This window comes from Haliotis asinina, chromosome 5 (assembly GCF_037392515.1).
Source record: "Haliotis asinina isolate JCU_RB_2024 chromosome 5, JCU_Hal_asi_v2, whole genome shotgun sequence".
Classification (NCBI taxonomy): Eukaryota; Metazoa; Mollusca; class Gastropoda; order Lepetellida; family Haliotidae; genus Haliotis; species Haliotis asinina.
In genome coordinates, this window is record NC_090284.1 from 7,000,869 (window position 1) to 7,027,505 (window position 26,637).

General features: G+C 40.8%; 1 protein-coding gene across 2 annotated transcripts in view; it reads left to right on the top strand.

Moving 5' to 3' along the window:
• Positions 1-26,637, top strand: part of LOC137284257 (uncharacterized) — a 39,575-nt gene continuing 12,938 nt past the window's right edge. Inside the window, exons 1-5 of one of the 2 annotated variants that reach the window (XM_067816001.1) lie at positions 1-128; positions 19,867-19,955; positions 23,127-23,251; positions 23,809-23,889; positions 24,469-24,574. In XM_067816001.1, the coding sequence (XP_067672102.1) occupies positions 19,927-19,955; positions 23,127-23,251; positions 23,809-23,889; positions 24,469-24,574 (341 nt within the window). In that variant the 5' untranslated portion in view covers positions 1-128; positions 19,867-19,926. The other variant, XM_067816000.1, reaches the window with a different exon arrangement.

Below are 26,637 nucleotides of genomic sequence, written 5' to 3' on the forward strand. Positions count from 1 at the left end.
ACATCCAACGTTCTGCTCCACCGAATGTATGTCACCCCTCAAATAAGCGTGACAGGGGCGTGTGGAGACCCCTTACCCTTAAACAAGTAACCCGTGGACATTGATACCGTAAACATTGCTGCCTGGAGGTAGGTCATCTTTCCGAATACTCTACACACATCCACATCACGTTCGGTGTTAACGCCAGTGTAAGATGTCTAAAATCGAATGATTGAACTCTGTGTGTGCTTTTCATGGATGTTTATAACTGTCCCATAAATTTTCATTTTTAGCATCAATTCATTCAGGTATTGGAACTTATTAAACTGTTATATATATTTTCTGTAATTGTTTTGAATTATGGCATATACTGAATAAGCTTAACATTAAGCTAGCTTTCAAATTATTGACCATGTATGTATGCATAGAGGCTGTACCTGTAAACCCGCGACTCGCAATAGATTTTATCACAGGCGAATATCTTATGGACAATGCTGACAAAGGCAACATCTGGGCGCGGATGAATTAGATAAACGAAATTGACTTAATTCAGTTAAATAGCCCAACATTTCAATGATATTAAGATACAGATAAAATTTCTATGTTGAACTCATTCGCCATCTCGATACTGAGCATGGCATCGTGATAAACACAAGTGAAAAACACCTCAACCCATGAAAGACCAAACTGTCCTCTATATTTCGTTCATTAGCCAATGTTTACATTATTAATCGTGCAATGTACGTGTCTGTAGATATATTGCCTACATACTATTTGTTGATTGGCGTGCATTCAAATAACGTTTTCAGAACCTAAACGCTCTCACTATGACTAAAATTATCACAGTTACCCAATGGAATGTTTATGAAGGGATAGTGCCCAATGAAAAGAAATTTGTAATCAGCTGATGCGATTGTGTAGCTACGTTGGCTCAATGCGCTGACACGGCGGGCTTAACATTGTTACTTCTGAATCAATATTTCCCGTCAATAATTGCGCGGGGAGCTTGCAATGAACAAACCCCCTCTTTTAAACCCTGTTTATAGCCGAGTGGCGGACCTCATTTTAGCTCTCGTTGTTGTTAAACGTCTTGCATTCACGAGAACAAGGATTTGGATAGACCTACGAATCTCCTGGAGCCACTACTCGTGCAGAAGGTAGGAGTTACGACAGCAATCACAAACGATGTAATATATTAATTGGGAGTTCCCGATAAGCTTTCTTTTCGACCCACCCCCTCTTCTTTTGTTCTCTGACGACGGTAAAAGGTTGTCTGAGAGGCCTCACTCGAACCTGTATCCTTTCTCGCTGTTCATAGATTAACGTTAGTGCTAAGATTACCGTATTTTCATGACAGATTGCTTGCAGTTTGGATAATAGCAAAGTGTGCAGATAAAGAGATGAGATCTGGCACTATAATGGATGCAGTTTTTTTTTCTGAATCATCTATTCAACGTGAGTCATCCACGTCTTGGAACGAAAACGGGCCCTTTGTTTGGTTAGGAAAACGCCCATCTGCACTATTGTTCTGCCATGCCTGTTTCGGAGGAACCCTCGGATGGCACCGAAGTCTGGCTTGTATGTATACACAGAGAAGCCGATGAAATCGTTTGTATAGGTTTCCTTGAAGAACATTTATCACGGTTAAAGTATGTTATAACGGATGTTTATGTTTATCTATGTTATAACGGATGTTTGTGTTTATCTGTAAATTTCATTACCGATCACTATTGAGGTGTCGACACACAAATTGGTCATCTTTGAAGTATTTTAAGAACATCCTGTCGATTTCGTTAACCGTCGTTGATAACAGACACGCTTTCGATGACCTAAGAATATACGAGCTGCTTTATGTATCAGTCAATATGTGTAGATGCTCGTCCCTTATGTAGTTGTAACAGTATTATATTCAGAAGTTTCAAGAGATCAAACATGACTAACAAGGCACCAATGAATTGTATTTCACAGAGCTGCCTATGTGGATTCAGCTGTTATTAATTATGCTTTATTACCAAGAAATGTTTTAGTAAAGTAATTGCTAATAAATTACTTTACCTATATGTATCTGTAACTTAGACCAAACAACAAACAACGTCAAATTGCCCTTTTGGAGGAAAGGTGAGATTGTATGCTGTAATCCTGTTATGTATTAACTTGCCTTACACTCGATATCATGTATTGTCATATCCGATTATTTAAACCGGGACAGTTTGAGTGATGACTGACAAACCTTTTTTGTCAAGAAGAAAAGTAGAAATATGTCACATGAGAGTCACATGCCGATTTGCACACACACACACGCGCGCACGCACGCACTCACGCATGCATGCACGCACGCGCACAAGCACACATGCGATCACAAACACGATCGCAAACACACACACACAATCACAAATACACACACACAATTACAAACACACAATCACAAATACACACAGTCACAAACACACAATCACAAATACATACACAATCACAAATACACACAATTACAAACACACAATCACAAATACACACACACAATTACAAACACACAATCACAAATACATACACAATCACAAACACACTATCACAAATACACACACAATCACAAACACACAATCACAAATAGACACACACAATTACAAACACACAATCACAAATACACACACACAATCACAAACACACAATCACAAATACACACACACAATCACAAACACACAATCACAAATACATACACAATCACAAATGCACACAATCACACACAGTGTCAAAAACGAACACACACACACACACACACACACACACACACACACACAATCATTAATTCATCTAAAAGGGAACCCGGGCGTCATGTCTAAAAAGCTTTGCGTCAGAACTGTTCTTGAGATAAACTAACGTACGAATTATACAGTCAGGTACAACTGGGTATAATGTACATGTGTATAATTTGAGAAAAGTGATTACTTCCCGGTATAAGCTTGGCTTCAGTCTGAGCCGTGCTGTTAGACAGTTGCCAGATACATGGGGATTACCAGACCTGGCCTAGACCTGGGGAAATGTGAGACCAGCAGAGATACATGAACTCAGGTGTATCTGTATCTGTAGGTATATCCAGTATTGTCGCAATTTCATGAATAACATGCTCGCTACTGAATCTGAGGCATATATACCGTATTGCCCAAGGTAGGAGTTTCCACTTGTCAGCTGAATTTAATAATCGGATGTCTTTAAAAGCATAAGCACAGATAAAGAACGAAAAGAACGGTTAATAGATATTTGCATTCATCATGTACAGTAAGAACCAGTTTAAATAAAAAGAACGGTACTTAAATAGGACTTAGGCATCAACCAACGAAATATGAAGTATACGACATAATACTTAAGATGTTGGCAACAACGATGCGTGTTAATAGGACAATCATGCATGTATGATATTATGATGCCGTGTAATACATAGGATGCTGATTTCGTATCCAAGGACGGGGTAAGGCATTTGGTGTCCCCTTTGACTCGCAAGCATGATATTATTCACTTTAAAGCGGTTGACATCATTTCTTTACCTCTTCAGTGTCATATAGTAGGTGATATTTCCTTTACTGGAACAGACCTGTGCTGTTTGATGTTATATTGTTGGCGTTATTCCCTTTATTGGAATAGACATGTACTCTTGAATGTCATAAAGCAGGCATTATTCCCTTGACTGGACTATAATGTCATACAGTATAGGTCCTATTCCCTTTGTTGGACTAGACATGTACTCTTTGATATCATATTGTAGCTGTTATTCCTTTTGTTGCAGTAGGCATGATCTATTCAATGTCATGAAGAATATGTTATTCCCTCTGTTGCTGTTGGCATGGTTTATATTATTCTCCTACTGTCGTAAACATTGTAGGTATAACCTACAAGGTATAACAAGGGAGGCGTTATTCCTTTATTGCTGTTAACACGGTAGGTATAACATCTCCATTATAACAAGGCAGGCGTTATTCCCTATTGCGGCAAGCAGTACAAGCATCACCTCTTCATTAGATATCGAACCTCTAGATGAAGGCTTCCAGATGTACAACTCAATCAGAATGAGAGCCTGTTGTTATTAGCAACGAAGACCGCTGATTAGAGCCAGTTCAATGGATGGCTAGTGATGTTAGTCAGGAAGCATGATATAACAGACTTATCCGCATCCTCTACATCGTGTGGTATCTGACTGTTGCTCCATCATTGATCTTTCCATCCGGCCATCACCAGAACGTGTTGTAAATACTACAACGTGAACAAGCAATCTCTTTACGACCTTGACAGCCGTGTTGGTACTGACGCTGACAAACACTCTAGGATGTTGTGTAAAATTAATTCGTTTCCATGCCATTGCGCTGTCATCTGTTTTTAGCGGTAATGCTTTTTCCTAGCATCATGACAAAGAGGTTGCCTGATCTGAATTACGCTTCGTAATTCAGTCAATGAAGGAAAGTGTCCTTGGGTTGGAATGAATAATTTTGTTTGTTAAACTGAGTAAATATTTGCTATTAATGCGAATATGCATGTATGATTTGATGTCTGTTAAGCATGGGAATTGTCTATTCATATTATGTATCCCATCAAGCGTAAGTATTTGTCGCTATGTCCCGGCCATTCAAAACTGAAAGGATTCTACTGCATAAATAACATATCATCTTAATAATGCATCAAACCACTGGAGGCATGGTCCTCCAGAACGCTAAAATTCGTTGTAAAGTTGCATAACACTTTCGAATCCCAGATTCACATCTGGTTTGTGTTTCTAGTGAACAACACGTGTTTGTGGGTATCGTTAAAGTGGATCACGTCTAGAACCTGCTTCACTTTCCACGAACATCTTCAATCCATAAAACGAGTTGCTCTACCCGTCTTACATGCGCACAATGCTACCACGTGCTTGCCATTTCTCAGAACGTTATTACGCGATGGGTAGTTTGCTGAAGCTTGACCGACTGTACCTTACAACCAGACATCTAAGATAAGCGAGTGAGTGAATTGAGTTTTACGCCACTTTTAGCAATGTTTCAGTAATATCACGGCGAGGTACACCAGAAATGGGCTCCACACATTGTACCCACGTGTGAAATCGAACCCGGGTCTTCGGCATGTCGAGTGAAAAGCTTTAAACACTAGGCTACTCCAAGCGCCCCTCTATTGCAGATAAATAGATTCTAGCATCATGGAGTTTATCAATTAGGTCCAATTAGATATTTATTCCGACTGATGAAAGAAGTTCTTCAGTGTCGACGATAATCTTAGATGCTCAAAAAGCATATATCAGTCCCAATGCGACCAGTAGCCCATTATGTGAGAGGGTAAAGAGACCTCTTCAAAATTCGGTCCCAATTATCCACTAATGTTTGAGTCCAGACTACCATAGTCAATGGCATACAGCTGGTTTGTGACCAGCTCGCTTATGCTACCAAATTTTCAAGGTTGCATCATTAAACACAGAAAGCAAGACAGCAAGCGCTACTGAAGTCTGGAATTGGTAACATGAAATGGCTGCAGCAACATTGTGAAGTTCTCTTGCAGCGTGACAGAATCAATGAAGTCTGTTCATTTGCGGTCAAGAACATACTTTGATCGAGTTTTCATTAGCTCGATATCAAGGAAATCCTGACCGACTTCTCCCTCGAGTATGAGAAATCCTAACCAGGCCGCTCCGGTGATTGGAAGGGCGGGAGTGAAGCCAACGGAGGGGGTATTGGGGAAGGGATGGCAGGGGAGAGGGAGTTGCCGAGTCTGATAGAGCTTTTTGGTGTATCAGAGACTGATCAATACAGTCATGCAGACCGAGGCAGCATCTGCTGCAAAAAGATTATGAAATGGATCTGCTTTGCTATAAGACTTATTAAAGTTCACAAAACGGCCGCCATGTAATTTACACCTTCTATGATGGGATGTAAATAAAGTCTGATTTCAAAATAATGCCTTAAGTCACTTGCCTGATATTTTCAGTATTTAGTAATCCCGCCATTTACTGCAAGTACAGCCCTCATTCGCTAAGGCAGAGTAGCATACAGTGAGTATGTGATGTCCAGATACCTTGAACGTGATCTAACCGATCCTGCCTGGTTTATTTTCCATGTAGCTGTCTTTGTAACCTGATGTTCAGAGTTCTCTATACATTTTCAATGATATTACACTCTGAGGACTGAGGAGGCCAATCCATTGTCTGAGTGTCATTCATACGTTTAAACTGAATTGTCTGTCTAGAACCATGGACAGGACAGTTGTCCTCTTGAAATATATAGCCCTAGTAACTCTGTCAGTTCATTTTCTTCTCCTGCCACTTCTGATGATTTTCTGTATTTCCTCCTTGAAAATACGTCTTCAGGAATTTGCATACAGTAAACCTATTGATTACAGTTATTTTACAATTTCACTTCCACTCTTGCCTTCTGAATTAAAACTTCATGTGAGCCTTATCTGATAGACTGTATGATCTTTCCCTCTAGGTGCCATGGCACTTTGAGCAGACGTCATACAAAGTACCTGAGAGTTTACTGTCATTTGTCTACAAAATGTAACAGATGTTAAGTGAAATGTGTACCCCCTAAAGCTTGAAACTCTATAACTATTGCCAAGATGAAATATATTTTCATTTAAAAGAACCAGCTGCTACTGGGAAGAATCACACCGGTCATTTTCTGAACTTTAATATGGCACATGAGCGTAAGTGGACAAAGATCACCGTGAGCACGTTCAAAGTATATTTTGTGCATGAAGACGGTTGTCTATTTACAAAATGTGCTGTCATATCAACGTGTTAATTTCACCATCGTTTCTGCCCTCAAATATGTGTGTGTAAATTTATTTAGCTGTCGGATGTACACGATCCTCTATTCCGCGACCATATATACGTATATATTCAGCTGTCAGATAAACATATTCTTGTTTTCATTTGTCAGATATACATGTTCTTCTATTCTATTGCCAGGTATACTTGTTCCTAAGTCAGGTATACTTGTTCCTGAGTCAGGTATACATATGTTCCCCTAGTCAGCTGTCAGTTATACATGGGCCCCTATTCAACTTTCAGCTATACATGATGTATTCACCTTTCAGATATCTATGTTCTTCTATTCACTTGTCAGATATATATGTTCTTCTATTCAGCTGTCAGTAATACAAGTGCCTCTATTCAATTGTCAGATTTACAGGGGCCTCTATTCGGCTGTCAGATATATGCATGGGACCCTCTTCAGCTGTCAGATATAGTTTTTCCTCTATTCAGCTGTCACGTGCCTCTATTTAATTGTCAGATACACACGTTCCTGTATTCAGCTGTCAGATATACGTGGACCTCTATTCAACTGTCAGATATACGTGGACCTCTATTCAGCTGTCAGATATACGTGGACCTCTATTCAGCTGTCAAATACACACGTTCTTGCATTCAGCTGTCAGATATACTCGTATGTATACAGAGGGGCACCAGGTACAATAACCTACTTTGGTGTCAAAATGGATATCTGATTTCACCCATCTGCACCGTCGACAGTCTTAAGACGTCAACGACAATGCCTTTAGTCACATTTTAGAAATGCCATGGAAACATATAACGTAGTGGGGCGATTAAGCCTTACGTGTTTATTGTTAATGCCCTCGCCATGTTACTTAAAAACAGTTGGAAAAACACATGCTTGATATATTATCACAGTCTTACATAAACATTGATAGTTAATTGCTAAGAAACGTTCAAGATAAATGTGAATGTAGGAGACATATCTATAAGACAGTAACGCTAACAACTTGTTACATATTCTATCACACCATCCCCATGGCATTTGATATGTGATGTGTCATAATAAAACTTCATAGACTGAATCAAAAGCAGCGACATATGTACAGCTCAAATGTCACTCTGAACTACAACATCACACGTGAAATATCAGCCGAGTTCTCGGTATTCAATATGTGGCAAATTACATATGAACTACCCATCGGCGACCATGACTACGTTTCCCACTGCTGTACTACCTGATGTGATACCACACTGAAGATGAAGTACACTTTATCACCATGACAACGGTTTAGGAAAAGTCTTTATTTTTAAAGTATGAACATTAAGTCTCCAACTGCCAGCCTTTCATTACAGATCCGCTGACAGACTTTTTAAACACTTTCAAAAGGAATCGTTAGCATTTATTAGACATCGATTTCTCATCAACGACGTCTCTTCTGCAACAACAGGTATGTTGTTCTACATCGATGTCATTCATTACAATCTCGTAAAGTAAAGGTGTCGGTTTCATATCCGTAAAATGAGAAGACTGAAGCTATTTTGTAAAAAAGGAGAGCTCTATGTACTTTTCCATGTGTTCCCTCCCCAAACTGATTAATATTGGAGATTCATGATTATTGTTATGTTCCGTACATTGACGTGTAACATAGTGTGGCTTTATTCAATTCCATATTTATTTTCCGAAACTTGCCCGTGGTTAATTAAGGGTTCAAATGATACAAGTGAATCAAATATATTTCCCGAAACATACCTGTGTGCTCAATTGAGACGAGGATTAGATGTCATGGGTGTACTGTGTAGAGATACATGATTGTATCCATTCTTCCATCCATCCATTAATCTATAGAAAGTTGGTAATATATATTGTACTGTGTGCAGACTACCTTGTAGACTGTTGGAGTTGGGTGTCTCTACTGTGTAAAGACGGTAATGTAATTTAACGATAGCTAGCAGTATATTCTGCATTCTGTGGCGGTAAACAATGAACCATTCAGTATTTGTAATGCTCCTAGTGGCCCTGTAGTCTGTCAGTGATCAGGGTGATTTATGTATTTGGTTGTCTGGGAGGAATCAATAGTGCTGACAAGACTCTTTTGTTTGAGAGCAGGTGCTTCATCAGCGGGACTGCTGTTTGTAAGTAGTTGCTGACTCCACCGTCCAGGTGATGTCACAGTAACCGCAGCAGTTGCAGTTGGCATCTCTACTACAACTGTACCGTAGTTTCTAAATGCACTGTCAGTATTATCTCCGCCATTCAGTGTGCAAAAAAGCCACTGGTCCGTTAGCCCGAGTCGAGTAAAAATCCTGTCTGTCCAAAAATTTTCAGTCACTGGCCCGACTTGCTAGTGAATTTCCATGGTTCATTTGCAAATATATCACTCTTACCGACTCTTTAAGTTGTAATGCATATTTAATTCAGGCATGACTATGGCCTGATGAAGATGTTCAGCATGCTAGCAGCTTAGTGATGAACCCTGTGTCTACACTCAAATTTCGGACTAGTGAATTATTTTGTTGGGTAGTAACTTTCAGGCACAATGAGCTCGACAGCGTAGCAAAATGTGAAAACTATTTCCCATATTGCTGTCATTAACTGTTTCAATGATAAATGCTTGGCGATGGTAGTAGAATATTGCCGAACAAACATTAGCAAACCATGACATAGCAAAACAACATTCATTGGGGAGGTGGGTATATACTGCAGGTTTGCAAAGTGTGAAACCTGAAGATTAAAGATTTGTGACTCTGAGATTTTGAGCTACTCTATTAGAAAGCTGACTTTAATGGTAGGCCCATCGGACCAAGGGGAACTACAAGGGTACGTTGACAGTTTACAGCCCAATACATTATTCCATCTCTGGTCTATGTGATTTACCCCTGCCTTGTAGGCCGTATCTTGGTCTCTCAAGGCTTGTCAAGTCCTGCGCAGCAATAACCAACTCGTGGTCTTCGTAAAATGTCTGACCAACCAAGTTATGTATTTTCACATTGTAAACATATTGTAATTAGGAGTAAGAGACATTTTAAAATGATCTGCAGGGTGAAAAGGTTTTACTCGTAAAAATTGGACTTTACTTGAAGGACATTAGAAACGTTGTTGCACTCTTGAAACACACCACATTGGTACAATATGTTAAGTCCATTTCCGCCGTCATGTTGTAGGAATATTACTAAAAGCGGCTTAAAACCATACTCACTCTTGAAACAGAACACTTCAAATTACAAGCCCATACATGTATACATACATACATGTATCATATGCATCACTATTGAATCGCCATTTCTGGTCTTTTTGTTATAACTGTAAGTCCTCGTTTATGTTTGTGACGTCATTTCACGCCGTGACACTGGACGTAATAGCGCTCGGGAATCAGTATCAATATATTGCACCTGCAGGACAGGTATCGTCCCGAGCTGTCACCTTGAGCCCCTAGTGATAGCCAGTAGCTGTTGAAGGTGAAACGTGTCTCACTCATTACACTGGGACCTTGCGTAAGTCGACGTTTATGTATAGAATAATGATAATAGCTTTTATGAGACATATATTAAAGGGAGCTTTCGTAACCAAATGTGATATGTATATCACCCACATCTAATTAGTTTGTAAAGATTAAACTTATGGAGTTATGAATTTAATGTTGTTGTCAACGTCAATATTATAACATGATAATATGTTTGAAAAAGCAAGCATTTTGAGTAGATTACTTGTTAGACCCCCTCTTATCAAATCTATTGACTAGTTTTAGTATTGTCCCTGTATGCAGTTGCTCACATCGAACATCTCAAGGGTAGTGTGGTAGCCAAGTGGCTAAAGTGTTCGCTCGGGTTCAATTCCCTACATATTTCCTAGAAGCCCGGTTCTGGTGTCCCAACATACTGATGCTGCTGGTATATTTATAAAAGCGGTGTAAAGTCCAACTTACTCAAATCTAGCTTCACGGGGGTAACTAATGTTGGTACTGTCGCGCCTTGTTGTCCAGGTTGGTACTGCCCTCCCTTGTTGTATGTTGGTACTGCCCTCCCTTGTTGTATGTTGGTACTGTCCTCCCTTGTTGTATGTTGGCACACACACACACACGCACGCACGCACGCACGCACGCACGCACACACACACACACACCTTGTTGTCCAGGTTGGTACTGTCCTTCTATGTTGTGCAGGTTAGTTCTCTCCTTTCGCGTCTTGCGGGTTGGTATTGTCCTCCCGTGTTGTGCAGGTTGGTATTGTCCTGTGTCTTGGGGGTTGATACTGTCCTCACGTCAGAGTGTTATTGAATCTAGACCCAGGGTGTGCTCTGGGATGCGTGTGAAACGCTGCTCCTTCATCTAACACACGACAGAGCCTACTCCTGGGTGAAGGCTATGTAAAATTTATCGCCTTGATCCGAAAAACCTCTTTATCTGGCCCGGGAGGCCTGTCATTACAGTAAAAGTACCGGAGGGACTTGAACTGTCAGTTAGGTAGAGGCTGAACTCCATGTGACTGGATATTGTTGTTTGTTAGGAACTTACTGCGTGCATTACAGGAACATGGTGAGGACCAATGGTTGCATCTGTTGTACTTGATGAGATACTGGCATTCCCTGACGTTGGACTTTTAAACGTTTGACGCCGTAACCAAGACAAAACAATGATGCATATTTGTGTGAGTGTATGCGTGCATGCATGCGTGCGTGTGTATGCGTAAGTGTGTGTCTGCACGCTCATGTAAAATATGTGTATTCGTGCATGCGTTCGTCGTGCCGTGTGTACTTGTTTGAAGTTATGCAGATCTACAGTACCAGCCTACTGAGATACCATGACGCAGTTTAACAGGGATACCCTACTCAAATACAATATACTCCACGCCGATCACTGCTGTTTCATCCCGTCAAGACCAAGCTCCAGGCAGCGCAACAACAAGTAGTGATGTGTGATGTGTATCGGTGTCACACGGACAGCTTAAAGACTTCCTCAACACCAATGGGCACGTAGTATAATTGCTTCAAATATCTAAGAATAGTGAACCTGGTGAAAGGTGATCGGATTGACAGGGTACGTTCTCTGGAGGTGTCACTTTTCAGAGATCGTGCATAGATAGTCTCACTGTTCAGATCGAAGTACTTGCGTTAGCCAGACTTCTGTATGGGGTATTGTCGACATAATTATTTCATTTTTCAAAGCTGCTGATCAATTATTCCAGCACAGCTAGATTAGCGTCTCAACGAAAACAACGTTCTGGTTAAAATTGGGTGAGTGCCACGACCGGCATCGCATCTTACCATGTTGCTAGTGTAAACCTTGGAACTCCAAACAGATCAATAGGATTCAAGGTTAACCAGTATCTCGGTTGAAATCTTGTTGGCGATGCGTTATTTAGGTCGACTCTATGCTTCGAGGTAATGTGTGGCCCTGTATCCTGGCCAGACAGCGCGGACAGCACGATGTAGGCACACTGACAGGATCGTGTTTTTCCTCTGTATCGATCAGAGCTTTATGGAGGGGCCAGGGATGCTATTGTTGGCGACTGTAAACACTTCCCATATAGGGTATACATGCAGTCGGTCAGGACTGATTGATGCCAGTTACCTGATCAACAATAATACTCAGGATCGAATTTGAAGTCTGATGTTGTTTTGACACTGAATGTGACTTAGTCAACTGGATCTGGGTCGTCGTTTCGAGTTTTCAGACGGTATTATGTTGTGGAGTGGGGAAAAAGCATGTTTTAGTGGGGATTGGGGGATATTTAGTTATTTAACTGTGTAGGATGGCAAACCTGTAGAGTATTCGGACTCGGTCACGTGGTGTAGGGTGGCAATAACGGTAAGGTCAGGTGATGCAGGGTGGCAATACAGGTAAGGTTGGGTGATGTAGGGGCAATACAGATGGGGTCGGGTGATGTAGGGTGGCAGCACAGATGTGGTCGGGTGATGTAGGGTGGCCACACAGGTGAGTTTGGGTGGTGTAAGGTGGCAGTACAGGTGGGAACGAGTGATCTAAGGTGGCAACACTGGTAAGAAAGGGTGGTGTAGGGTGGTTATACAGGTGATGTCGGGTGATGTAAGGTGGCAAGAAAGGTGAGGTCGGGTGAACTAGGGTGGCAACATAGGTGAGGTCGGGTATTGTAGGGTGGCAGTATCGATGAGGACGGGTGATGTAAGGTTGCAACACAGGTAATGTCGGGCGTTGTAGGTGGCAACACAGGTAATGTTGGGTGGTGTAGGGTGGCAATACAGGCGAGGACAGGTGATGTAAGGTGGCAACACAGGTAATGTTGAGTGGTGTAGGTGGCAATGCATGTGAGATCGGGTGATCTGAGTGGCAATGCAGGTGTTATCGGGTGATGTAGGTGGTAATTTCGGTAAGATGGGATGATGTGGGGTTCCAATACAGGTGATGTAGGGTGGCAATACAGGTGAGGTCGTGTTACGTAGGGTGTCTATACAGTTGAGGTCAGGTGATGTTGGATGGCTATATCGATGAGGTTGGGTGATGTAATGTTTCAATACAGGTGAGGTCAGGTAACGTAAGGTGTCTCTACAGGTGAGGTAAGGTGATTAAAGATGGATGAGTCTTGAACACGTAATGACGATGTGTAATATTATTGTGACACCGTGGCAATTGCATTGAATGATCACTTGTTACGCGAGTATGTTTCATGACATCTCAGCTTCCTTGGGCTTAAACAATGGTGACGACGCATTTGAACTCGTGAATTTATACTTACGATCTAGTCTGTAAATCATCGTTTATTGTAAACGTCCAAACTCATACAAGGACCTATTCCTACAAGCCTACGTAATTTCGATCTGGTGACGATGCTGCCAAGCTATGTTCCCCTCTACTATTCTATATAACCAGCGGCTTTGTATTGCGTGTAGATGTCGCTTCTAATGTTATCAGCTCATTCCATGCAAAGGAAATATGCCCCTGATTTGACATAGCCTGGCAGATGAGAGCCAGGTTACGAATGCTTGGGAGAGAAGAGGTCGGACCAAACCTAATTGAAACACTCAAACTTGTGACGCAAACTCAATTGCTCTAGGCTACTTCTCACTATCTAGTGTGGGGATATGATCAGAGGAACCTATCGATTTGTACATCATGGAAAGCGGCAATTATCGATGCTTACAAGAAAAAAACCCGAATCATCTCGTGAAAAAATAAAACCGCCGCCCAGTTGCACGTCATTCCGTCTGAGGAGGAGCCATTGGAGGATGCCAAACATATCGGAAACATGTACAAATCTGTCAGTGAGCTCTCCAGTTCCCGGTAGAAATGCCCCTGGGCAATCGGCTCTAGCTGGCAATGCTTACCTTGTAAATAAGTAAAGCATAAACATAACGCTTAGCACCCCGTGCTAGTTGTGACCACATATGTATTGATCAAAGGACTGTGAAGGATTGGTTTTGGATATTTTCGCTTCGATGAGAAGTGGGCGACTTCAAAGGACAGAAACGATTTAGAGCCAAAGGTATATGAAGTCGGGCGCTGCACAAATGAATAGGAGACGTCCTTTCAAGCGAACATTTCAGACAACGCCAGCAACTGCAACAGCACAGGCAACTTCAACTGCTTAGCCAGCTTCAACAGCTCAAGCAACTGCAACAACTCAGGCAACTGCAACATCGCAGGCAACATCTCAGGCAACTGCAACAACTCTGGCAACCGCATCAACTCCATCATCAATTCCAACAACCGTTCAAATTACAGCAACACTGCCAACTGCCAGGACCTGCAATCTGCAATCACTCCGAGAACCGAAACAACCTACAACATATGTTAGTAATATTATTAATGCGTCGAAATGAAGAAAAGCCACCATAATAAATTCGGTAGACTGGAGATAATTAGCAAAAGACTTAATTGAGATTAAGCATAGTGTCTGTGTTGATGCTTGTGTGTGTGAAGTTGTGGCAGAGTGGGTGGGGCAAGGGGGCTTTTTTTTATTTGGATTATTTTAAGTTGGACTTCTAGGTGGCTGCAGATAGTTATAGCGTGGGTTTGTCGTGGACTTCTCCTTAGAAATATTAAAAGTGATTAAAAGTCCAAATGAATTTCCTGTCACTATTTCTTTGCTAAAAGTATACGTAATTTCGAAACGCAAGCTTAAAACTCTTTATCTTTATATCAGTTTATATGCTCTCTTTATGCACCGTATAAGCTTCAACATGACGTTATCAGTATTTGTGGTAGCAGATTTATGACTAAACATGAGTGGGAGGGAACAATGCAGGTTGTAGATACAATGACGTCGTCATTCGGTCACAGCACCTTGTTCTGTGGTGATCCACATATTGATTCCTGATTCTACAACATCAACGTCTGTAACTGCTTGTTATGATCAGTCAGTGTTTATAGCTGACAAAAACATATCGTCTATCCATCCATGAATACATCCCATCAAACCATCTTCGGGTGATAAATGCACGGACATAACTGCGTTGATTGAACATACGTACAAGTAGTATGCGGTGATGACAATCACCACGGCGTTGGCGTGACAGTGGTTACGTTGTGGCCTCATCGCCAGCGTTAAATCAGGATAGTCAACACAGAGGCTTTGAGGGGGATTGAAGAATTTCTTGTAAGGCATGTTAGGTGTTCTTGCGGTGATTGGCAAACAAACCCTGACGTGAATTCATTAATCGTGTGGCTGTGGCAGCCCTAGAGAGGAAGGCCTCGGTGGGTGTTTGGGGAATAACATATAAATGTTCCTAATAGCTTAACGTAATCTCACCGTTGCAGCTGGCATTGAGTAATGACAATTGAAATAAATTTTCTTATGAGACACATCATTACAGTTTGCAGAGTTATTACGATGACATCGAATGATTAAATGCAAGGTTTTAGTACAATATTTCACTAGAATGTTTTCGCAAATGAGAATCTTGATAGTTTATACCGCAATCTAACTCTGACGAGCGGGGCTAAGGAGAGAAAGGGGAGTTCAGGCTCAGAGCCCAGTTCATAAAAGAAAAATTGTAAATCATTCAAATGTATAAATCTTACTTTAGAGTGTTAAAATGCTTATATATTTGCGAATTTCACCCGACGGTCACTGAAATAGACATCCGAAGTCATCTACCTGCCCCCTTTATAAGTCTATATATGACTTTAGTGAATGCAGGTGTCACAGGTTCTAGTGTACACACTTCCACTCGGATGTCGTTTATTGGTTTTTGACAGAAATGACGTCACGCATACTTCCAACACAAACATTCCTATTTGTCTTTCCACACGTGTTGCTAGGGGTATAGATTTTCCCGCGCTGTCAGATCCATACATCCTAGACCGACTGATTGACAGCTGGAAGTGACATGTAGCCTATCTGCACGTATCTGCAGTTTCATCATCTTGCGGATATTTGAAATAACGTCATAGATATTCCATTAACAACCATGTTTGGTTCAATCGGTTTCTTTACTACATGAAAATGCAATTAACGTATGTATTAGTGTCTGTTGGTTTAAAATCGTGCAGAGGTATTTTTGCAGTAGAAGTCACTTTTATATTTTACACCGAATGACCTTTACTCAGGTCTCGAGAGACGCGCAGTTTATAAATAAATAAATAAATAAATAAATAAATAAATAAATAAATAAAAAAATAAAAAAATAAATAAATATCAATACAGATTTGACCATATTAAACATCGGGTTCGTAAACATGTCGGTCGGTTTCATCAAATATGTTATCACAAAAATTATATTATTTTTTCACACTACGTCAAACCTAACCGCCACATTTCCACTGAATCAAAAATCTCAGTTTCACATCTGAGCCCCATTCAAACCCACCCTCCTTTAATTGATGTTTAATGAGGACTGGTTTTCCTTAAAAAACCCTACAGGGAGTGGTAAAGCAGTCACTGTATAAGTGTATTTATACCTACATTCGCCCGCAGCATACATGGACATTTGCCGCGGGCCGATCGGCGACGGTTTGCCAGTATTCAAGTTGTGAACTCATCTCCTAGGGCAATGCAAGATACTATCTTGTATTCGTGCGTCATCTCGGGTTAATCTTGCAAAAGCTGTTCCAATCAAAGTTGGTCCAAATCACTTCTATTCGTACTCAAAGGCAACCGAGGACACATGAAGTGCTCCCATTCTGAGCGATGTACATTGTAGTTTGAATTCCGATGGGAAGTAAGAGAAGGATGGGTTCTTTTGCAGGTGGTCACGTGGTAACTTGTAGGTGGGCGTGCATCGCTGAATTTTCATGTTTGATCCTTTATGTTTATATTGTGTCAGAAATCCCGGACAGTAAGCGGACACACACACACGCGCGCACGCGCACGCACACGCACACATTCATTTCCCTGTTAATATATATAAACGATTATCGCTAGGCATCAGCGCTTTTGCATGATACGTATCTTTATTAAGAGGAGGAACAGCTCTAGCCCGGGTCTCCTTTCACAAAGCACTAAGGTGATCGTAAGCTTTAAGTCACTAAGATAAATTAAGTGCAATGATAAAGAATGGGAGTTAAGGTTATTCTCAGTATGGGCTGCTTTGTGAAACGAGGCCCCGGTATTATTCAACGGCCTGTTAGCTCTTGGCAAATAACAGTTTGTTCCCTCTACACTATGTACATTCACGTCCGAATAGACTCTCAGTGGTTATCTACCTACTGGAAAGTCAATACTCGAATGAGCGTTATCATATACAGTACACATTCAACGCACAACTCATAACTACATACAGTACAGTAAGATATATGATTGCTAAATGAGTGAGTGAGTTTATATTTACGCCGCATTATTCCAGCTATATGGCGGCGGTCTGTAAATAATCTGGGCCAGGCAATCCGGTGATCAACAGCATGAGCATCGATCTGCGCAATTTGGAGCCAATCACATGTGTCAACCAAGTCAGCGAGCCTGACCACCCGATCCCGTTAGTCGCCTCTTACGACAAACTGAGTCGCCTTTTATGGCAAGAATATGGCCTGCTGAAGGCCTTTTCTACCCGGATCGTCATGGGTAGATATGGCTAAGGCAACTTATCTGCCGATTAAGCTATGAAGAGTTTTGATAATAAATATTATTAATATGTTCCTGATTTTCCCATCCCAGGAAGTAGATCGTTTCATATTTATGACACATTTATGACGCACTCAGTTGGTAAACAGATATGGAAAGTTTTCTCAGTGTATATGTGTAAATTCCAGGTTTAAGTTTTAACCTATCTGCACGTATCCTTAAACTAAAATATGTCAGAAAACTGTCATTGATTTTAGCAAATCGTAATGAATTTGGTACAGTTTAAATTTAAGCGAATTCTCTATCACTGCAACCCTGAACTAATACCGGCGTCATCCATAGGGACGGTTTTGTGGAGGTGACCTTTGAGATCCGATTAATTGCTTTGTTTTCAAAATGTCAAACTGCCTCACAAAAGATAGAGAAGATGGTTGGAAAAACAATTCACTGCATTTACATGACGCTATTGATACATTTCTAAAAAAATATCCAGTATGTCTAAAAAAGTTCCAACGTTGTGTAGATTACAAACATGGTATCATGCCCTAGGATCACTATTTGCATAAAACAGACAAACGGAATTTAACATTTAAAAAACCTGTTTACAATTTAAACTACATTTCGTGTAGCAATGTCCGAAATACATTCACAGTTTGCTTTTAAAGCAGCAATCATGTCTAAAAAAGGTAAAAAAAGATGAAGAAAAAACAAAACAGATGTTACCATAGTTATTGGTCTGAAATAAAATTGAATTTCAATGCCCGAGAAACGTTCCCCGTTGACATATACCTATCAAACATATGCGCATGCAAAAGTCATTTGAAAACCGACTCTGCGAATATTAAAAATGACGCACTCAAACATCAGTTTGTACATGTTTTCGCTGATAGTTACAATGTGATTTAATCACTCCCCTAAATTTCAAGGGGATCAGTCTTGTTCAGTCTCTTAAGATCCGGATTAGTCTTGTTATTCAGTTAACCAATGCTTGTTGTTAGAGGCGACTTACGGGATCGGGCGGTCAGGCTCGCTGACTTGGTCGACACGTCATTGTATCTAAGTAGGGTAAATCGATGCTCATGCTGTTGAGCACTGGGTTGTCTGGTCCAGACTGGATTATTTACAGACAATACAACTGGAATATTGTTGAGTGCGGCGTATAACTAAACTCGCTTTTCAGCGGAGTCAGCAGGTCCTAGAACTGGTTCAAAATAGAGTGAAATTACTCCATGCCTTAATATTAAATCAGCTACCCTTATGATAAAGTCACGCACACGGAATATTAGAACGGTGGTATGTTGAAATTAGTCCATTTTAATGTGTTACTATAGTCTAGCTATATAAATCAGTCATGGGTTGCAATATTGCAAGAGCAATATAGAGAATCTCAATTCATTGAATTCAATCACTCATTTAAAATGAGGAGTCTAGTACTCCATGCTTCTTGCTGAACAGGAATGATGTGTCCCTTGTTTTGTTAGGTGCACCATACCGTGCTTGAGAGCACGGTTGGTACAGCGAGCAAGGGTCTTGCTGAACCGCTTTCAGTGTGATGCGAGATGACGTTATCCTTGAGAGCACGGTTGGTACAGCGAGCAAGGGTCTTGCTGAACCGCTTTCAGTGTGATGCGAGATGTTGTTATCCTTAGCAAATATAAAATCATGCATTATGTTAGACTGTCGTACATCACGCTTCAGAATATCCCTTGTCTCGAATTTCGGGTGTCAGAACCGTAGAGCTGACAAAGCGTCAGAATGTGCACCACGTACATTTCGACTTGTAACTTCATACATGCAAGTGGTGTTGGGTAGATAATGTTGCATGCAATCACTTTTCACCTCGAAAACCCGGGTTGCATGTTTACATTTATGAAGTATATATCCCATCATTAGATAGCTGGAATATTGCTCGCTCGCTCACTCACTCACTCACTCACTCACTCACTCACTCACTCACTCACTCACCCACTCACTCACTCTATAAACACATTTTAAAAACTTAAGACAAAACCTATGCGCAATTGCCTTAATAAGCGTCCGTCTTCACCCACCATTGGCGTTGCGAGATCGCCGTTCCAGAATATTTCTCCACAAACAATATGCTTTTTTATGACCAACAAACCGTCACCTCAGCTTATATATATGTAACAATATGTGTTTTATTTCAGAGGTCACTGCACGAGGGCCCCCAACAGAGGAAGTAGGCCTGCGGGCCTATCTGCGCCATTATGAAACGCCTGTACACGGAAGAGAAAGAGTGAGTGCATTAACTGCTAGTAGTGTATAGGGACTTGTGTGAGGGCTTACTATACGGCACACCAGGTAGTGGTGTAGGTTAGCGGGCAGATCAAGGATCATAGCGTCATGAGAAGGCTTGAGGAGGAATACAACGAGTGAGTGTACATTTTCTTACTTGACAGGAAACTGTAGCTTGACTTCTGATTAGATGGCCTCGTGAACGACCAGCATGCGTTTTGAGTTGAGGCAAAGATACATTGTACTGTGAATAGTTTCAATAGTATTCAGCTTTCTGAATGAGGAAATTATTCGTATGATGCTAGCACTGTTTACACAATTAGATATAAGTAGATCAGCATGTGCATGAGTTTGATGTGTTCTTTGATGGGACATTGTTGAAAAGTATGCATCATTAGTGCATGCAGAGACCATATACCGATCGGTATATGATCTCTGCTGCATGTATTAATGTGGATGTATATACGGGCATGTGGGCGTGTATAGGGCATGCAGATGTTAGCCTGTTTGCGAACACCTGATCTTATAACGAATATTCAGTATGCTACTTACCTGTAACGACAGTCAACAGTGGGAGGAATTTCTTAGAAAATATCATATTATCGCCTGTCAACTCCAAATCAACTCAAAGGGTGGTTTATCCTACCGGTTGAAATTTGTAAGGGCTTTTCCTCACAGGGGCATTTAGCCTAGGTTTTTCGTTCTTAAACCTTTTTTCCCGGTTGGCTTATTGTCTCCCCACCGAAAGACTTACGTGTTTTACTTGGGGAGAGACTATGAGACATACTTCTACCACTGACTTACCCCTATACCACTTTATGTCATACACGATACATACCGACCTGTATCGATATAAAAATATACCCCTTACATTTCATACAGTATACGTTACACTGTTATACATGTTAGACACTGATGTCATCTGAATATTGAAAAATATAATTATTATATAAAACAGGATGCTTCTAATCTAGCCTATCCCCCGATAGATTAACCAAAAGATTTGCTCTTTCTTCTGACCCTTTCCATAAGGCTAGGACTCGAAATGAAGCAAGTCGTAGAATGTTCATAGGTTTAGTAGCTTGCCAAGAAAATTGTATGTGTTAAACGTAGCGGCCTGTGCCTATTAAACTATATATAAAGACTAGGCGACAGTCTGTGACACTGGGTCAGGTATTTTGGTCACAATAGGTCGGCACTTTAGACTTGTATTTTGGACTTGCAGTGGGTTCAGGAACAGGGTCAAGAGTCTATGTCCTGTTACTTCCGCCCTATTTCACACAGATGATCTACACTGCAGCATCAAGTGTTTTTGACGTAGATCAGCAATATTGGAATTGTGTGCTTATCTATGGTTATTGCCAAGTTTACGTCTTCATTGAAATGACTGTGAATGGTATCTGTCACATTTTTATCACAATTACCGTTTGTGCATAAACAGGGCCACTGTTTTGTTTGTATGAGGTTTCGGTGCCCCTGTCGTGAATATGAAACAATGTATGTGCATATATGAGTAGTTATCTCCCTTCGATATTTCGTAACAGTAAGTCTGGCTGTGTGAAACGGTGTTCGGACTCCACACTTGAAAGAAGATCTCCCACACAAGTCTGACCAGTGGGTCATCTCATCTTATCACGTTACATTATAATCCGTAAAATACACACTGCTGGTCAAAAATAGTCGACTGCAGTGTTTAATGATGGCTTAGAAAGGACAAGCAAGTACCGATTATTCAGCTGTGATGTACTGATACGAGCCACTAAGCCATAGCTCTTACGTTTCGAAATGTTTTACTCCAGTAACTGTCACATAACGTTTTCAATATTTTCACAAATCTGATTTTCAAGAGTATATCTATCTATTGCCAGGAAGTATCCAAAACTTCACGGCCTCAGGTGTATTATACTATATATTTATTACGGCCCCAAAGCTACAATTCAATAACATGATTACGAATGACGCTGTAAAATGTATTACTTCTGCGAACAAGTTCATGATTATATCGAATGACCATGGGCGTCTTTGTAATACGTTTGTGTTTATATTCCCCCTAATCATGTCCAATGCTTACACTCAGCGTGCTAAACAACGTAATGTAATGCTATTGCTTAGCTCACGTCTGTTCATCCTGAACCTCCAGGGTCTGGCCCACAAGTCGTGTATGGTATATCAGATATGCCTTATCCCAGCAGTCGTACATGGAACCGTAAGACCTCCTATTGTGGTCAGTGAGGACGGGTGAAACATACGTAACAGCGAAACCATCTCCCGAATGTGTTTCTGGTCATTTGACGTAACGTCTCATAGAGAAGAGTAACTTGGCGTCCTGCTGTAACCCTATATGGCTGTCTCATTTCTTCTTGAAGTTCCTGTGGATGTGCTCGCTTCAAAAGAGCAAAGGATCACGTTATCTTAGCCGTGTCTGCTGTGACCGCTGCGACGGTCATTCGCCCAGCACTAAGGTTTTTAGGTGACCGCTGTTTCACTACCACGGCTACCCTTAATGTTGGGTGGCCGCATGTGGTATTTAAAATGCCCGCTGTGACGGCATGTGTGTCTTGCTGTTGTCTCACCCAGAGGTCTGTCGTTTGTTGAGTCTGTGCTGTGAAACATGCATCTGAAACTATCGTCTGTTGTGCAATTGCCATAAAATGTTCACGTGAAGGTATTGCCTACGGTGTTTGTATCATTAAAGATTTAGATTCTGTTGTCTGTCGGATCTTAAACCACGCTTGTGTGTGCATGCGTGTTATTATTATCACATGTCTGTACCATGTTTGACACTGTCGTTAGTCTACCTCTACATCTAGCTCGTGTGTGTGTGTGTGTGTTAGTATGTGTGTGTGTGCACGTGTGTGTGTGCGTGCGTGCTATTATCTGTTACTGTATCTGTGCCATGTACCATGTGTGATAGTCTGTCGTACAGACCCTGAAGTATATATATTCAAGAAAGCCCACGCAAGTCTAGAAAATGTGGCAAGTCTAGATTTCCTTAGCTTCTGAAAATGAAGAAAGTCTCAGGACTCCATTTCATTATAATTTTTTTTTTTCACTATGAACGTTTTTCAGTAAAATATGTTCATTTCAGAGACTAGCTGTTAGTCTACATGTGTGATACCGTCGTCTGTAAAACTCATGAACAATGTTTGATAATGTCGTCTGCTTCCTACAGGGCGCCGTATGACGAGTTGGAGGTGGCCGAGGAGCCTCCGCCTATGCTCAACAAGGCACAATGCATCTTACTCAACATGACCTCGTTTGGCATCAACTTCATGGTGCTACTCCTTAGCGTCGAAGGTATCTTAATATTAATTGTAATTCGTTAGAAAAACAACAACAACGTGTTATATCTTCTTCAGGGCACATGACTTTCCATTCTGAAATGCGTGTCCATGAACGGTGAACAGTGGGGTAGCCTAGTGACCTTGGTTCTCAATGCCTAAAGCCAAAGAACTTTTATCCCCAGTATTTTAGTGCTTAATATGATAATATACCCTAACATGGTTTTGAACTGATCGGAAACAGCGTAGGACCATCACTAACTCTAGCACCTAGTTGAAAAAAACGATTGTATGTTTTAGAAAATCCAAAATTGCCCACCCCAAAACTACGATATAACATGAAAAAGGCCATCACTGTGATATTGAAACCACTTTTAAGTAGCATGAAAGGTGTATATCTGATAGCGTTCCTATCAAAATTAGGGTTTGAACGTGTCTGATATGTTAATGAGGTTCCAACACACTGTGCGATATCACTGGACAGTCTTAAGATATCATAGTTAAATAATAATCACCATATACATAGATATACACATACACACACAGTGGACATCTTCATGTGTCTACTTTCAGTGATTCCGGCTCAGGTGGAAGCATTGGTGGGAGATGGGGCTAAGGGTAGCACATTCGGAGGCATGGTTGCTGGAGGAGCAGGTATGGTAACAACAAACTGGTTATAATTTTTGAAGTGTATCGTTTTAATGAATTATATAAATGGCAGCATTTAAATACTGCTGAGACAGATTTCGGTCGTAAAACAAATTTGTAACATTTTTGTTCATAACCAATTTTCATATATAGTTGATTTAAACAGTTACTGTATACTTTGTATGACCATTGTAGAACTTTGATGATATTGTGATACTTTATAGCTTGTCTTTCAGTTCCAAATCTGAGGCTTTAGTATGTCCCGATCTCCATTCCTTACTTAGAGTTGACTGATAGGAGCTTTGTCAGGAATATTGCCAGCTGCAGAGTTGAACAACATTCAGTTACACCCTTTACTGTTCAACCATCATAGCGTGTCCATGTCAAGATGACAAGAAAATGATCCTCTGTATATGAAATTGCAAAAAAAATGCAAGAAGAAATAATAATCAATACGGATTTGACTTGTTGGTCCCATGAGCTTGTCATTTGCATTTTGAATGACAAGGATGCGTGTAAAGGATGTGTTACGACCCAAAGGACATTTGTATATATGTTCTAAAATGCCTTGACCTTGTGTTCCAGCCTTGACCTTCTTCGTGAGCCCTGTGGTTGGGATGGTGAGTGACCGGTTGACGTACAAGATGGGCAAGAGGCGACCTGTCATGATAATCGGAACCATCATCCTCTGGTAGGATCATCACAGATAATCATAATCATAATAATAACAGTAATAGGCCAATATACAGCCTGAGACGAATTCCAGCCAACAAACCTGATCTTGTCCTTTTTGATAAAGCCAATGAAATTATTTATATCATAGAATTTTCTGTCCCTTTTGACAGCAACGTGATTGGCAAAATTCAGGAAAAGCATGATAAATATGCGGACCTCGCCTTTGAAATGTCTCCCTTGCATCCCAAGTACACTGTCGTCAGGCTCCCCATTGTTCTCGGTGCCCTTGGTTTGGTACCTCCTGATCTCTTGGCGCAGATCAGGAGAGTGCCCGGGTTCTCCACCGGGAGCACATTGCCTATTGCGTCCCACATTCACGCTGTCTATATAAAAATGGACGCGTGTATTACCTGTACACCAGCCAACAGACGCCGACATGAACACCTGGCAACAGAAAACGCATCGCACAGTTTGGACACAACATCAGACCAACAAAACACACCGTTCTCGAAACCAGTATTCATGTCTCTATCTTAAGGAAATATAACCTTGTAATTATAATCATTTATCCTCGAAAATCCAGTTATTATGTATAATATTTATTAACCTAGACAACGTGAAACACACATGCTAAGATCAATAAGTATAGGCGTGAGACAAGTCTAACTACTGAAACCAGTTCCGGAAATTAAACATTTACGGTAACTAGGAAAATAATCGATTATTGGCAAGCCCCTAGGGACAGATGAAGATGAGCAAAAACGCTGACTGAACTGTAATCTGCCGCCAGGTTACCTCGTGAAAGCCTTGTTGGTTGATATCATGTGCCCGTGGTTACAGAGACATTACACGACTGCATGACTGCCGCCTCATCAGTTTCTGCAGTTTCTGAAGCTAATTATTACAGCCGGTTTATCCATATGATAGGTCACTGGTCACATTAGTCTCTGTGTATAGGATTTCTTGGATCGTTTTCATTTACGTGGGTGCTTATTTGTACCGGGGTTGATCTATAATTTCATGACACGTAGGTAAAAGCAAGCACTGGTTTGTAAACATATAGATTATTAAATAAGGCTCCTTCAGAGCGGTGGGTAGCTTAATGGTAAGGGCGTCCGCTCGTCACACCGGAGACCTGGGCTCATGGATACAATTTCCCTCATGGATACAGTGTGTGAAGCCCATTTCTGGTATCCCCGTCTCGAAATTGCTGGGATATTGCAAAAAGAGGCGCAAAACCATTGTCATTCACTTGCTCAGAGCCGACGATATATAATCATTGACTTCATCGATGTTTTAGCATTGAAAAATTCCATATCAACGTAATGGCATGGTTCGGGTTTACCTACCATACCATGCTCAGACATCTTTTTGATTTAATGATGAACTGTGAAAGATTTTCTCATGCTACATCAAACGTTGTTTTGGGAGTAGCAAGGAAAGCTATCGCACAATGTTGAAAGGGCAATAGCCCTGTCTGCACCTATGACAAATATTCTTGTGCACTAAACAGATGTCACAAAACAGTGTCTACAAAATAGAAATTATATGTAAATCTCATATTCTGATTATATAGGAAAACAATTTTATTCAGTTTTCTGAAGCGAGAAAATATATTCCACACACGTGATTCCACGTACTAATCAATATTATTTTGCACTAAACAGATTTCATAAACCAGTGTTTCCGACATGAATAGAAACAATGTATAACTGTCATACTCAGAACACATAAGAAAAAAAATGTTAGCCTGTTCACGTGACAACACATTCCATGCACGTGAGTCAACTTACTAATAAACATTGTAGGTTGGAGAGATGAGTAGTTGTACGACGTCGTAGAGATGTTGCATTTTATTGAATTGGTATGCCTTTTTCATTTACATTTTGTTCACCGTAATAAGAAGGACGTCCGACTATAATCAAAGATGCTATCATGATATTGAGGCTGTCAGGTGTTAGCTGATAGCTCACCTACAAACACGTGCGAACACAAGTCAATTGTTTATCTATACAATAAATGCTGCTCCATGTGTGCTTGTGTCAATTGCGTGTGTGCGTGTGTTTACTTTCACACCGC